Source organism: Bombus vosnesenskii, unplaced genomic scaffold, assembly GCF_011952255.1.
Source record: "Bombus vosnesenskii isolate JDL3184/JDL3185 unplaced genomic scaffold, Bvos_JDL3184-5_v1.1 scf7180000015105, whole genome shotgun sequence".
Lineage (NCBI taxonomy): Eukaryota > Metazoa > Arthropoda > Insecta > Hymenoptera > Apidae > Bombus > Bombus vosnesenskii.
The window spans coordinates 17233-32143 of NW_022883826.1; the positions used below are offsets into that span (position 1 = coordinate 17233).

The 14911-nt window shown below is 38.7% G+C and overlaps 1 protein-coding gene across 1 annotated transcript; it reads right to left on the reverse strand.

Moving 5' to 3' along the window:
• Positions 1 to 661: 661 nt before the first annotated feature.
• Positions 662 to 13836, reverse strand: LOC117240952 (luciferin 4-monooxygenase-like). Its single transcript, XM_033506970.1, has 5 exons — positions 13709 to 13836; positions 3600 to 3807; positions 2528 to 2861; positions 2048 to 2342; positions 662 to 1255 (listed from the first exon to the last, which is right to left on the reverse strand). Exons 1-5 carry the CDS (start codon positions 13820 to 13822, stop codon positions 662 to 664), a joined length of 1545 nt encoding a protein of 514 aa, XP_033362861.1. The 5' UTR covers positions 13823 to 13836.
• Between the last annotated feature and the right edge of the window lie 1075 nt (positions 13837 to 14911).

The window sequence follows — 14911 nt, forward strand, 5'->3', positions numbered from 1 at the left end:
TAAAAATCTATGAGGATAACTCTGGAGTAATGAGTATAGCAAAATACGGAACTTTTACAAAAAATTCTAAACACATCGAAGTTCATTACCACTACGTTCACGAGTACGTAAAGGAAAATAAGATAAACATAATAAAAGTAAGTACAGAAGAAAACACTGCGGATATTTTTACGAAGGCACTGTGTAGAGAGAAATTTGAAAGGTTTAGGTCATGGATGAATGTAAAATAAGAGAAATGTAAATAAAGCGATAAATGTTAAATATTTTGTTAATTCGACAAGTATGTAAATAAAATTAAGTGTACAGTATAAATGTAAGGAGGCGTGTTAGGGAAGTGATACATTTACACTGTACATGAGAGTGTGTGTGTAAGGGCCAGAGGGCGTCAAGGTCTTAGTGGAGACAAAAGACTGTTGCCAGATGTTAGAAGAATCTAGGATAGTCGGTTGGCGACAAGCGTGCGTGCAAGACGTTCTTCAGCGTGTAATATAGATGTACAACTGTTGTGTGGGAAATATAGTCAATTATTTGTATTCCCAAATCCTCCAATTTCCTTAACAAAAATTTCTTTTAACGAGAAGCGGTTCTCTTGCATGTTGCATGTAGAACCGTAAAACCGGTAAAATTGACGGTTGTTGTTTACGGGATGTCCTTTGTGCGCTTAATGATAACGACGAATCTGTACATAAACAGTAAGAAGAGAAACAATCTTACCATTAGCGAAATCCGCGATTTCTTTCGCCGATATAGTTTTCTCAGGTTGTCTGACTACCAGAGCCATTGGTACCTCTCCGCTGAGTTTGTCCGGTTTACCCGCGACTGCTACATCCTTAACGCTTGGATGCGACAATATTACTGCTTCGATCTCAGATGGTGAAACTTGAAAACCTTTATATTTAATAACTTCTTTTATACGTCCTGTAATGTATAGCGATCCTTCTTCATCAAAATATCCTAGATCACCAGTGTGTAACCAATTCTCCTTATCGATTGTTTCTGCAGTGGTTTTAGGGTTTTTAAAATATCCCAACATTACTTGATCACCTGTGAAACAAACTTCCCCAATTTTTCTTGCGACCAGGGTCTCGCCCGTTTCTACATTTACCACTTTGCACTTAAAGCCAGGCAGTATTGGACCTATGGAGTTATCATTGCTCGTCCTATCGCTCATGTTTGATAGTATTGATAATTCCGTCATACCGTAACCATTTCGAATAGCTTTCAGTTTTGTACGTTGCTTCACTTCGTCTGCTACCTGAAAGAGATACGTATCGAATATATTTTCCTCTATGAAGGGTGCTTTTATTGAAACTTGTTGACACATTTGTCGTTAACTATCACGTTAGATTAAATTAATATATTGTCGTGAGGAATCCAATATCCTTTCAAATTTTATTAGTAACCGATATCTCATCCACCTCACGACCGACTTTCACGATTTTGAAATAAGCTGTAGAAATTAACGTTTCAAGCCGCTTTTTCCTACGCGTGTAACCGCCGCTCGTTCTTAGTTTTCGAGGTGTTAGCAAAGAGCTGTCGACAAAACGTACATATATATTGCGAATTCTGCCTATAATTGTGCGTCCGTAACGACGTATGTGTCAAGGTTGATTGCTGAAAGCAACCCTAATTCTTAGATTTTTTTAATATATAATTTATATGCAGATAAGAATTTGATCTGGGTTTGGCGTCGTTTAAACCCGATCGCCGCGCTGTAGATCGACCGGTAACCAAAACTGACGAATATTCTGCTACGGACGCACAACTGACATAGACGGAATTCGATGGGAACAGAGGAAAAATGTTTAATTTCTACAAAGTATGTAAAAATCATTGAAATCGGCGATGGGGTAACACATCGATTGTTTCGCCAATTATAAATAGGAATGTCGATCTGTATCGTTAATGTTTTTGGTTAATTCTGCACATCGAGAGAAGGAAGATGTACAAAGAGGAATTTACTTTTGTACCTTAATATCGAGCGCATAGGCTTCTGCATGTTGCGAATAATCTTCTCAATTTTAATAAGTTTGGACGAAAAACTTACATCCGGCGGAAGCGGTGCCGCACCGGAAACGATCTCTCTCACGCTGCTGAAATCGCAATTTGGCACCATTGGATGCTTCGCAAGACCAACTAAAACTGGAGGGACCAATGGTATATGCGTAATTCTGTATTTTTCTACGGAACTGAGTAACGTTTCTAACTTGAAATTTCGCATTATGTACACAGCTGCACCGCAACTCATTGCCGTATGCATCATTCCGAACGCATAACCGCGAAATAATGGCAAGAAAACTAGTATTCGGTCTCCACGTCGATTGTCCATTGATCCTGGGGCACTTCGATTAAGAACAAAATGCAATTGAATCGAATATTTATAATTTCAACTAGAATGATAAGAGTTAAGAAGCACAACAATAGAGAAAATATTATATAGTTGATTTGAATAAAGAATAAATCACGAAATATATGTGTGGTCCGAGATCAACCGGATACATTGTGTATATTAATTTAATATCTTTACCTTAGAGTTTGGATGAAAAGTAACAAATTTCGATGAGACAACATTACTCCTTTTGGAAGGCCTGTTGTACCGCTAGAACATAAAATGGCTGCCATTCTTTTCCTGTTATTATCTATCTGCACCGGTGAAGACGCATAGGGATCCGTGATACTTTGATATTTTTCCAAAACCTTGTCTAAGGTTATTATATTTCCATCAAGAGGCTCATCATCCAATTCGATTAATTTCATATTCCAGCTTACAGTAGATGCAATTTTCGCCAAAATGTTTTCAGTGCGTCGCGATACAAACAACACCCGTGGCTGATAAATTTCCAGCATGTGCGTAAATTCTCCTACGTAAAAAATTGCATTAGATATGATTAAATAACGCATATGCTGCATCGCGTAACTTAACCACTCCGCGTAACAAGGTGACAGTTTTACAAAAGATCTAGAAATATTCGAAAAGCCTTACAAAAGCTTTTTCCGATATCCGTCTCCGCAAGGAGAGGCTTTTTCGTAGAATGTTTACTCTCAGAAGATATTCGGAGTAGTTAAATACAATTTAATCGTATACGATTAAAAATTAGTATTGTTTGTATCTCTAAAAGGTGACGGAGTAACGCATATTGAGAATATAAGTGATTATTAATTTCCGCATCTATATACACAATATTTAACAATTTAATATTAACAATTATTGTTTACACTACATTATAAAAATTGGTGTTAGAGTAAGTACTGTTTCTAGACTTTTATTGTTAATTCTGCAAGTGTAATGTAAATAAATTTAGTCTTTAATTAAAGTATCTAATTTATGATCTTTGTTTCTAGTAGTTGTAAAATTCTATAATAAACTCGAGGCAAATAATAAAGTCGAGGCTCGATTTCATTAACTTATATATGGCATAATCAGTGGAGTTATCAGAAACATGCAAGTTTCCAAAAAAGAAGAGCAAATTTTTCTTTCTACTTTTTACGTTCTGCCTTCGTTAAACTTCTATAATATTAAACACGCACGTACTTTTAATTAAATTAATTTCTTTGTTATTATAAAATAATTCGTAAAAGCTGCTTGGAGAATATCTTACTTTCTGTATATGCTGGATTCAATGGTGCAAATGTAGCTCCGATAAATAACGTGCTACATATCGATACCACGTAATGTGGATGGTTTTCAGCTGCAACGGAGATTCTGTCTTCCACCTTGATTCCATAATTTCTCAAAGCAACAGATAATATTGTGCTTTTTTCGAGAATATCCTTGCATGTGTAGTGTTTACCAGTTAGAATATCTACCTGATATAGTAACATGCAAGTATTACAATATAAGACATAGTAATCAAAATGAATCATTTGTATTGTCGTTTCTTGCTCTGTTTACATAAAAAAATCTATCTTGTTTAAATTGAGACTGATGATTACTCTGACAATGTACATGCTAATACAACCATCTGTAATCGCAATATGCGGGTCGCTTATCTAGAACGAAACGTACCAGGTCGTTAATTGTTCGTTGCAACGGTAGTGTCAAGTATTCCATCCGTAAGAAAAGCTTATTTTCTGACGAAAATTACAAGGACTGTAATGTCTAATTCAAAATCAGTACAATCACGAGTCTACCTCAGCTTTTTAATTTTCAATAAAATCTCTAATATGGACGTCAGGAAATGATAAAACGAATGACCTGCGACTGATTTGCTTCACTGCATTTTATATCAATTTATATTTTGTCTCGTTTATATTCTGCGGCAATCGTTCTTGTTTCTCACAGCTCAGCCATTCTGTAACGATGAACCGTTCTAACATTCGCAGTGTTTCAGTGTAAACTGTTTGATTGTTCCGATTTAAAATGATGGAGCTGTAAAGGAGCATATCCGGCATTGCTTTCTCTTTGGTTTTAATTTCGAAGTTTTTTTTTTTTTTTTTATTTATTTGTTGAAATTACAATCAATTCTCGTGTTGAGAATTTTCAGTAATTTTTCTGGCGTGGCGCAGTGACATGGCTGTTTATTTACAATAAGTTAATACTTATTATAGATAGGTATAATTTATAAGTATTATAAGTAAGTGCATATGCTTAATTTGGATAATTAAATGAATCTGACGTTTAGGTCTAGCGGGTAGTGCCTCTTCAGCCTGCGAGTCTGGTCCGTCGTATCGAGTAGTCCAGTGATTAGGGGGTTTCGGTGTTTGTTAATTCTTTTGCTGTATCTGTTGCTATATTTTGCTATTTCCTCTTTGACGGTGGGTATCTTGAGGTCGCGGTGTATTGTTTCATTGGTTACATACCAAGGTGCGTCAATTAGGGATCTTAGCGTTTTCGATTGAAAGCGTTGGAGTATTTCAATGTTGGAGTTACTTGCTGTTCCCCATAGTTGGATTCCGTAGGTCCAGACAGGTTTTATTACGGTCTTGTAGAGGGTAATTTTATTCTGTATATTTAGTTTGGAGCGTCGGCCCGTGAGCCAATAGAGTTTTTTTAGTTTGTCCTTTAGTTGCTTCCTTTTATCTGAGATGTGTGTCTTCCACGTTAGTCTCCTGTCCAGGGTCATGCCCAGGTATCGGACTGTGTCCCTGCTAGGAACTGTTGCATTGTTGATGGTGACCTGGGGGCAGGTTTGTTTTCGGAGCGTGAAGGTTACATGTGTGGATTTCTTTTCGTTGACTTTGAAGCCCCATTTGTGAAACCACTTTTCCATGGAGTCGAGACTTCGCTGGAGAGTGGATGAGGCTATTACCGGGTCAGCGTGGGAAGCTAATAGCGCTGTGTCGTCTGCAAATGTCGCTATTGTTATATCATTTGATATAGGTAGGTCGGCAGTGTAGATGGAGTACAGTAGGGGTCCGAGGACACTACCTTGGGGTATGCCGGCTTCTATTGGGAATGTTGCGGAAGTGGCGTCTAGGTATTTAACCATGAATTGCCTATTGGTTAGGTAAGATTTTAGGATGGAGTAGTAGGGGTGGGGTAGGATCTTTTTAAGTTTGTATAGTAGCCCTTCATGCCATACTTTATCGAATGCCTGTTGGATGTCTAGGAAGACCGCTGAGCAATATTTTTTCTTTTCGAGTGTTTGGCTGATCGTATGAGTTAGGCGGTGGATTTGCTCTACTGTAGAATGATGTTTTCGGAAGCCGAATTGGTGATCTGGGAGTGTTTTCAAGTTCTCTAGGATTGGAAGGAGTCGGTTCGTGAGCATCTTCTCGAATAGTTTGGACAGGGTAGGTAAAAGACTGATTGGGCGATAGGAGCAGGTTTCGTGTATCGGTTTACCGGGTTTAGGGATGAGGGTAATCAATGAGATTTTCCAAGCCTTAGGATAGTGTTCCAGGCGAAGGATAGCATTAAAAATCGATGTGATGAGTGCTATCCCTTTTGTGGGAAGTTCCTTGATTGCTCTATTGCCTATTAGGTCGTGTCCTGCTGCTTTCTTGGGGTTTAGGCGACTGATTGTTTCTATAGTCTCAGCAGAGGAGAAGGGTTCGATAGGAGGGGACATTTGGAAGGGGGTGTGCAGGTATTCAGTAACGTCCGCGGCGGTTTGGGGGGAATGGGGTTTGAATACTTTTGACAAGTGTTTTGCAAACAGGTCGGCTTTTTCTATGGGGCTTCGCGCCCATCCACCTTGCGGACGGCGGATAGGTGGGATTATTTGTGGGGGGCGTGTGAGTTTCCTGGAGGCCTTCCATAGTGAGTAGTTGGCGTCGGCTGTGGGGGATAAGCTGGCGAGGTATTTATGGAAACAGTCGTTTTTATAGTTTCTTAGGGTTCTGGATAGCTTTCTAGTTGCGTTGTTAAGTTTGCGTTTGTCCTCCGGTGTTCTATGGATCTGCCATACTCTTCTTAGTCTTCGTTTTTCTGCTATTTTTTTTAGTATGTAATGGGGATATTCTTGTTTGCTGTTAGATGGCTTTGTCGGTGTGGAGAGGCGGATTGCGTTTATTATGCTCGTGTTTAAGTATTCCGTGGCTGCTTCGATATCTTCCTTTGTTTTTAGTGGGGTGAAGGCTGAGGTTGAGTGTGTAAAGACTTCTCTGAAGAGCTGCCAGTTGGTGTGTTGGTTGTGAATGGTGCCATTAGGTGTATTCTCGATGATTGTTGAACTGACTGTTGCTATCACGGGAGAATGATCAGAGGAGAGATCAGCCGAGGAGTTGATCTGGACGTGTCTTGGTGGGATATTTTTAGTTATGAAGAAGTCGAGAAGGTCGGGTATTTTGTTGGTGTCAGTGGGCCAGTATGTGGGTTCGTATGTGGTGAGGTAGTTGAGGTTGTTGTTTGTTATGCTGTTTAAGAGGTTTTTGCCTCTTGCTGTAACCAGTCTGCTGCCCCATTGGATGTGCTTGGCGTTATAGTCTCCTCCAACTATGAATCTGTTGCCCAGGGTGTCCAGGAAGTTATCAAAGTCTTCTTTGGCGATGGAGTGTCTGGGAGGGCAGTATACTGCTGAGGTGGTGATTGAGCCATGACAGTCTTCTATTGCTACGTTTGTTGCTTGGAGGTAGTCTTTCTGGAATGATGGGAGTTCGTAGTGCTTAATACTTGCTTTGATTATTATTCCGGTGCCACCGTGGGCCTTTCCGCTGGGGTGTTGGGTATGGTAGAATTTGTAACCATTTATTTTCAGGTAGCTCTTGTCGGTGAAGTGGGTTTCCGACACGAGCATTACGTCGATTTGCTGGTGTTTTAAGAAGAGTTCTAGTTCAAGTTTGTGTTGCGCTAGACCGTTGGCGTTCCAGAGTGCTATGCGCCTTGGTTTTATTTTGAGTCGGGGCGTGCTAATTTTTCCACGATGAGTGTTAGTAGCGATAGCAAGTGATTTATTTGCTCCGATTGTTTCTCTATTAGCTTTTCAAGCCTTGAGGAGTTGTCTGTGTTTGGTGGGTTGGGGTCACTGTTTTGGGGAAGGTTCCTTTGGCTGTTCGGGTTATTTTGGATGCCTTGTACTGCTTGGGCATAGGAGGTTGAGGTGGAGATGAATTTGGTAGGACTGTGCGTTTGGTTGGTTGAGGGGGTTGGGGTAGTCGTGAATTTCGGCGGGCTGGGTGTTTGGTTGGATACCTCTTTTGCTCTGAGCTTAGGGTACCTGTTCGTGTATAGTGTTTTATATGCTGGACAGCCTTTGTAGTTGGCAGGGTGGTCCCCTTGGCAGTGGATGCATTTCGCTGGGGTTTCCGGTGATTTGGCGCACTGGTCAGTGGAGTGAGAGCCTGCGCATTTAACGCAGCAGAAAGTATGGTTGCAGTATTTCTGCGTATGACCGTACCTTTGGCACCTTTTGCATTCCACTATTTCTTTTTTCACGAGCGGTGGTTCGATCTTTACTATCGCGTTCATTAGGCCACTGATGTTGTAGATTTCCTTATTGTTCGGCTTTTGTTTAATGTCTAGGAAGAACAAGGATAACGGGTCTTTCGAGACTCTATGCCTTATATTACTTACATTGATGACTTCGTGGCCGAGTTTTGAGAGTTCGTATTTGAGTTCGTCTATGTCTGCTGAGTGGTGTATGTTTCGTAGGACCACCCGGAAAGGCCTTTCCTGTTTGAGTTGGTAGGTGTGGAAGTTGGCGTTCAGGGTCCTGAGTGTCTTGGTGAGTTTTCTGTAAGCTTCTGGGTTCGTCGGTAGTATTTTCACCTTGTTGTTGCTTATCTTAAGGTTATATTCCTCCTTGCTGGTATCTCTCTCTAGGGACTTGGTCATTGTCTGTATGTCAATGACGTCGTCCACAAAAATTGGTGGGGGAGGGGGGATTCTCTGTGAGTGTTGGTTTGATGGCGGTTCTACGATTTCCATGGCGTCGTTTGAGGATTCCAATACGGCGAACCTGTTGTGTGTGTTTATTTGCGTTGCTGGTTCTATTTTCCTCTTCTTTGTAGTGTTAGCGTCGTTAGTGCGGAGAGTTCTGCTACACTTCTGCCACGGGGGGGGGGTAGCACGTGGTAGCTGCGAGTCTGCTCCGGAGAGCCTGGTCGCGGTTGCTGGGCCATCATCGAGCTAGTTAATTCGGAATGAACAACTAGTCGTGAGGCTGTGAGGCTAGTATTCGTGTTGGGGTTAGGTGCGTGGGATTTTCTTCTCCCTAGGGGGTAAGGGGCACTTAGCTGTGTTCTCTTTCGACGGTTGGGCGACACGTGTTGTTTTCGAACTACGCTGGGCACTAGAGACACGTCTGCACGCTTCGGCGCTCCACAGCGAACTGTATTTCGAAGGAAGTGGCAGTAAAAACTAAACGGTTTATTGAAGCTCATGCTGAGGGTGTTGTATCGAATACCCGGATGGAATATAATTAAACGATATACCCGATAAATTTCAGAGTCAAAATGAAATATACCTTTTAAGCGGCACTACAGGTTATACGCTTGGGCGGTTTATGGTTTATTGTCGTAATACAGCAGGAATGTGGACGATACACGACGATATTAGCCGAAAATTGTGTGTAATTAAAAATCCGTAGGCGGTTAAAGTACATTCAACCACAATAACATTTATAGAAATATAAAAATTGTATTGAAAATACAATTAGATGGCGTATTTATGAGATAATAGTAATAAGGTAGCACATATATCGAGCAGTATGTGTTATGCATTTTATATTACTTCCCCCTGTTTTTACGTTTGTTGTAAAGGAACGAATATTATTATTTTTTATCGTGTGCTCACTGAATCAAATGCTGCAACGATTGTTCGCAAAAATTTCCAAGTTTTTCTGTATTATTCCGTTTATATTCCTTTAGTTTGATCAACGTGACGTTGTTCGGCCTTCTTGTAACTAAATATGTAGTGTGATACGCTATACCGAAATTATCACATTATTGAACATTTGGCGATAATATTTGTTGAAGGGTAGACAAATGAAAATTGTGGCTGGGCAAACGCGGACAAGATGCGAATAAACGGATGCAGTTTAGTCTTTGTAAAAATTCCCTCTTTCTCTCCTAATCGAGGTTCTACTGTCTACGTACAATTTAGCGTATTGTTGCCGCGATCATATTTTATTTTTTTATTTCAAAGCTTGCGATTCCGAACATTATGTTTTCTCCGTAATCGGTTCAAGTGTGATAGCCAACTGACGTATACAGGTTGTGTAAAAAGGTGTCCGATACTCAAAGGGCTTATAGTGCCAATCGGGAGAAATAAATATCGACATAGTTCTAAAAGTAGCCCTTTCGATGTAAAGTCAATTTTTATTTTTTAGCGTTCGATATCTTGAGTGAGCCTCTTCGCAATGTATCGAATATCGTCGGTAGGATCGAAATAACATAATCGCGAATTTAGTCAAGGATGAAAAAAATGCGTTTCGTAGGTCAAATTCGAAGGATGTTGTGTATTTGTTATTTCCACTTTAGAATAGTAAAGGGACATTGTTAACCACATAAATAATCTTTGTTGATATTAGTAATAACTTTGCTGAGTGGAGGATAGTTCACCCAGGCTTTAGAGATAAGCTTGTAATAATAAACATACATCGTTATCGTACAAGAATCGTGCATGTCATTTCTCGCATCATTCCCGCCTCCCATTCGCACTCAACAACTGGCGTTAACTGGATTTAATCTACGGATTCCAACTAAACTCTAGGAGAAACGGAAAATACGCACGAAAGCGTGACCAACGCTAGAAAGATCAGCACGATCCACGACTAAAATCATCAACGCGCTTCTGATATGCAGGCGCTGGAAAACCGACCTCTGGTTCTTCAACTGCCAAGACTGCTTCGCATTCTGATTTTTCTTCATTCAACTGTGAGCATGCACGATAGTTTGGTTAACCCCAAAAAAATAATTAGAAAAAGTTTCACAGGTATCGGTTGGTCGTCGAAATGGACAAGACGACCTTAACCAAGCTTGCTAGTGCCCGAATAGTAAAAAGAACTAAATTCTCATTTTCGAGTATTACAATCGTTTTTGATGTATCGTATATGTGTCTCGTACATATTCCTTAACATAATGTACCTCGAGAATTTTCAACAATAATTCGTTATAATTATGGATGAGCTCTAGTTATTGGTATTAATAGCATAATTAGTATTATAAAGTATTTGTTCCTTTTAATATATTCTATGTTCTACGACTCTTCGCTAGTAACGAGACACGTGCCTTTCTTTCGTTTTGAAGTCAAATCATCTCTAAATCAACAAGGAGACTGAATTTTAGTAGGTAAGTGCGTAGTTGTAAACATTTCTCTTCTTCTAAACACTCGCATCTAAATTTAAGTGGATTTTGCAGCAAAATTATAATCAATTTAACGTTTTCATTGCCTTATTTATTACAATACATTCTTTATAATTCAAGTTGACAGTAAACAAAATCCTGAATACACAGATTCAGTGAGCTAGTAATCGACAGTCATTGAATCTTTCGACAACGATGTCGATCAAGATTCAAAGCGAATGTCGAAGAGCGAAAACGGAAGAAACAGAAATGTAAATGTACGTGCTCATGATATAAATTTGAATGCTCTGAACGTTAACCCATCAGAACGCATTTATTGTCTACAGCAATGTGAAACACGGGACATTTCAACTGGCGATCAACGTTTTCTAACAATATTTTGATCCCTGCGCCTATTATCGGCAGATGATCCTCGATCGATTCGGAACTCGATAAAGTAACCGGCAGGTGGGCGAGAAGGATCGCAAAGAGAACACTGCTGACAAATGTTGCACTTATCAACCGGTTCTTCATGGTGCTTTTTAAAAGTTGATTTATCTGTTGAAAGTAATTCTTTGTTTTCTTTAACATTAACTATATTCGAATCGATAATTACAACAGTTTTTATCCTACTAGAATGTGTCTATAAAATTAGGAAGTAATATAAACAAGTTAATTTCAATTAGATTTTAGTCCTTTTAGTCAATTAGATTTAGTTCCTTAGAAATCTAAGTGTAATACTATTTGCTATTATCAAAAAGAAACAAAACGATGTTTTCGAAAATAGGAGTTCTATAAATAAAGAAAGTAGAGATTTCACAATGACTCGACTATTGAGCAAGAATAAATTCTGTGCATCTGTTCGAATTTATTTGAATAATGACAGAATTAAAACCAATGATATTAATGACCAAATTTATACCTACCGATTGCTGAGAGAAGCGGTTATTTCGCGTATACTCATATTCGTATCAACTGAAACTTGCAATTTGGAGTAACTGCGCGACTGTACACGAATCTCTATATATAGGCGGCTTTCGAACACGTAAAGTCCAAACTACGCGATACAATAGCCGATAAACAATTTTTCAATTATGAACGAGAGTTATGAATTCGCGATGACCTTAATCGTTTCCTTGCAATAATCAGCTGCTCGCACGTTAATATTCGCACTTCCTTTAAAACGGAACAACTTTTCGTCAACGGTTAACAGCGCTAACAGAGCTACAAATTATTGAAAACGGTAAAAATTGTAGTTTTTCACAACTTTTCTAAAACTGTAATGAATCTAAAAGATTGTTGCATCTTTCGATGCCTGTCTTTTCCTTCCGCATCGAACCAATCTCGATTAAATTTTTAGCACGCATACATGTAATTGTCATAAACCTACAGAGCGCATTGTTCAAACTTTCATTACAGAGTCAGATAAAAAATTATAAAGTGCGACCTTCGCTATACTTTTTGCGATTCCACCCAATTGCAATTTGTTCACACGCGTTTTTACGCGTCATCGAGTAAATTAATTTGTCTTACTTCTCAAAGAAACTCAAGTAGCTTAGTTTCATTTTCAAAAAGTTATTCCGCTGTAAAGAGTATCCGAATATTAATGCGAGCCATTGTATGTTTACGCAACTTGTTACATTTCTCCGAATGAAGAAGTCGCAAATTCTGAAAATTCATGGCGCTTTCTGGAATTTGATTTAACTGCAAATCTGTGTATTATTATGCGTATAGAGAAAAATTATTCACTGACCCTGACAACATCTTTCAAGCTCGTTAAAATCGGTCAAATGTACCCTATTCTAAATGGTTATCAAAGAAGCTATTGTAGATATTGAGATTTATCTATAACATAAGATAAACGGATGTTATCCGTTTATCGATTGTTAATAAATGATGATAACTGTTACGTCGCGTAACACTCTACCTAGCCCAGGCCACACACCGCGGGCAAGATGGCAACCAGATATCTTCGAATACTCACCGCGTACCCTCAATAGTCTCAAGTACCTTCCATAAATCTCAGGAATTTCCTAGTCGAGGTCTTTCAAACTGAACAAACGTCTGTTTCCGAAGCATTTCTAAAGACCTTTGTCTACTACGGCTTGACAAGGGAAAGTTAGTTTTTCTCACGTATGATGCAACTTTCCTCCCACTAACCACTTTCTCTCGAGAGCGGTTAAGACCCTTCGTTGAACCAGTTAACAACGGAGACTATTTCCCTCACTCTCTTAGCCAAAATCGTCACCAACAAATCCGATGGTCCCGTGCGCTAGACACATCCATCCTTAGCTTTCCTCCGCCACAGCATCGTCTCCGAACATCACTGATTTTACATCCTTCGAACGGTCAACATCGTTCGACCGGGTTTGCACCCGAAGATCAGTCAGTCTCAATCAAGCATCTCGTCAAGCAGTCAAAAATTCGAATACAGTGAGTCGACAAATCCATCAGTATACGCGATAATCCATCTAGAGACTCAGGTCGCACTCATTCGTAGTCATCTCATAGCAAATATTCATTTTGTGTTACACCGAAGTTGTTGGTTTGTGAAAATATATAATAATAAAAATATAAAATAAATATATAATAAATAGCAGCAGCGTTATCTTTCATTTAACTACCCTTATTATCCCAAAAGAAATAAGGAATCGAACGATTCGCGGCGTCGATTAGCAAATCGTAACGGGAATTTACGACTCCCGTTGGCGCGCTTCTTCGAGATCGTGTCTCCCCGCGAACGTGCGAAAACAATAACTAATTTGCTAAACACGCGTTTCGTGAAAAACGCGTGTGACGTTTTGCATTTTCCTTCAACATAATATGTACTATATAGCATTCGTTATAATTGTAATTTTGTCAAAGTTGGATGAAAAAATTAAAGAACGCACTTTTAAGGCGTAATGCCGCTTGAGCTAAGCTTCTACAAACGGCGGCAGTGGCTTATGCATCATATCTGCGCTTGAAGGGTTTGCAAAAGCACGCATCGACGGAAACACTCGTAGAATTAAACGGTGTTCTGTAGAAACAATTTTTATCTTACTTGCACAATCTGATCAGCATTAGAATGTAGACAATTGAACAAATGTTGTCCCAGAGATATGTTTGGTACTTCTGTTATTCGTGGACCATGAAGTATATTATTTTGTATCTCCATTTTGTTTCAGATGAAGCTACCTGTAACGATAAAAATGCAAATGAATAACGGCAATTACTAAATTCCAGTTCATGCTAAATGGAATGGCGCAGATATTGCTTATTTCATTATGAAGTGATTTCATTTTAATTGCGTATTTTTACTTTCACTAAGAAGAAAAAGCCTACAATATTTTAGTTAGTTTAACAAGAAAAACGTAAAGTGTATTTTTAAGATATATTATTTATTGCACGATATATAATGTTTATACATCGCCTCAAACGATAGATGAGATTTTTCTTTAAAATTTTCCACAGCAGTTTTAAATGCATATCTTGTTATAGATTTGACTAAGGCACATATATACGTACATATACATGTGTATAGAGAATGGTCGACACAATTGTTTCAGATTATAACTCCATTACCGGTGCGGTTAGAGAAAAATATCAAAGGAGAAAGATGAATGGTTCAAAACGTACTACGTCCGTAAAGCCATGTTTCCTCACAAGTGTAATGACGTATGTGCTATCAACAACTGCATTATTTTTTGAAATGTAAGTGCATACCTTTTCACATCGATAGATTCTTCTCGCCATTCTACGTAAAAGAGTATTGGTATAATGGTAAAAAGTATCGTAAGTAAAAAGTATTTAAAATAATCGTAGAAGCAAACGTAAAAAAGTGATTAGTTATCGGGACATTTGAAACAAATATCTTTATCGAAGACGATGCTCAAAAATTTCGTAATTGTCGATATTGATGCGTGTACTCCTACCAAAAAGCAGATACGTATTTCTTTGCTCAAAAGATAGGATTTCGATAAATCCTCTAAATTCTGGAGAGAATCTGAAAGAACGGATAATACTGCAAGGCATTAGGTGCAACAGGTCGGAGATCGTCTTGACTCATTGTTCATTTTGACAAGAACGGACATAATTTTTCGAAATGTTTATACATTGTAATAGAGAAGCGTTTAAGCATTTTCTATAAGCAATCATATAGGTTTGAGACTACTTATTCACAAGACATTTGAATTTGCAATATAATTGATTATTGAGTCAATACCAAGTGACGAAATGAAATTTTACATTACATAAATAGTGGACT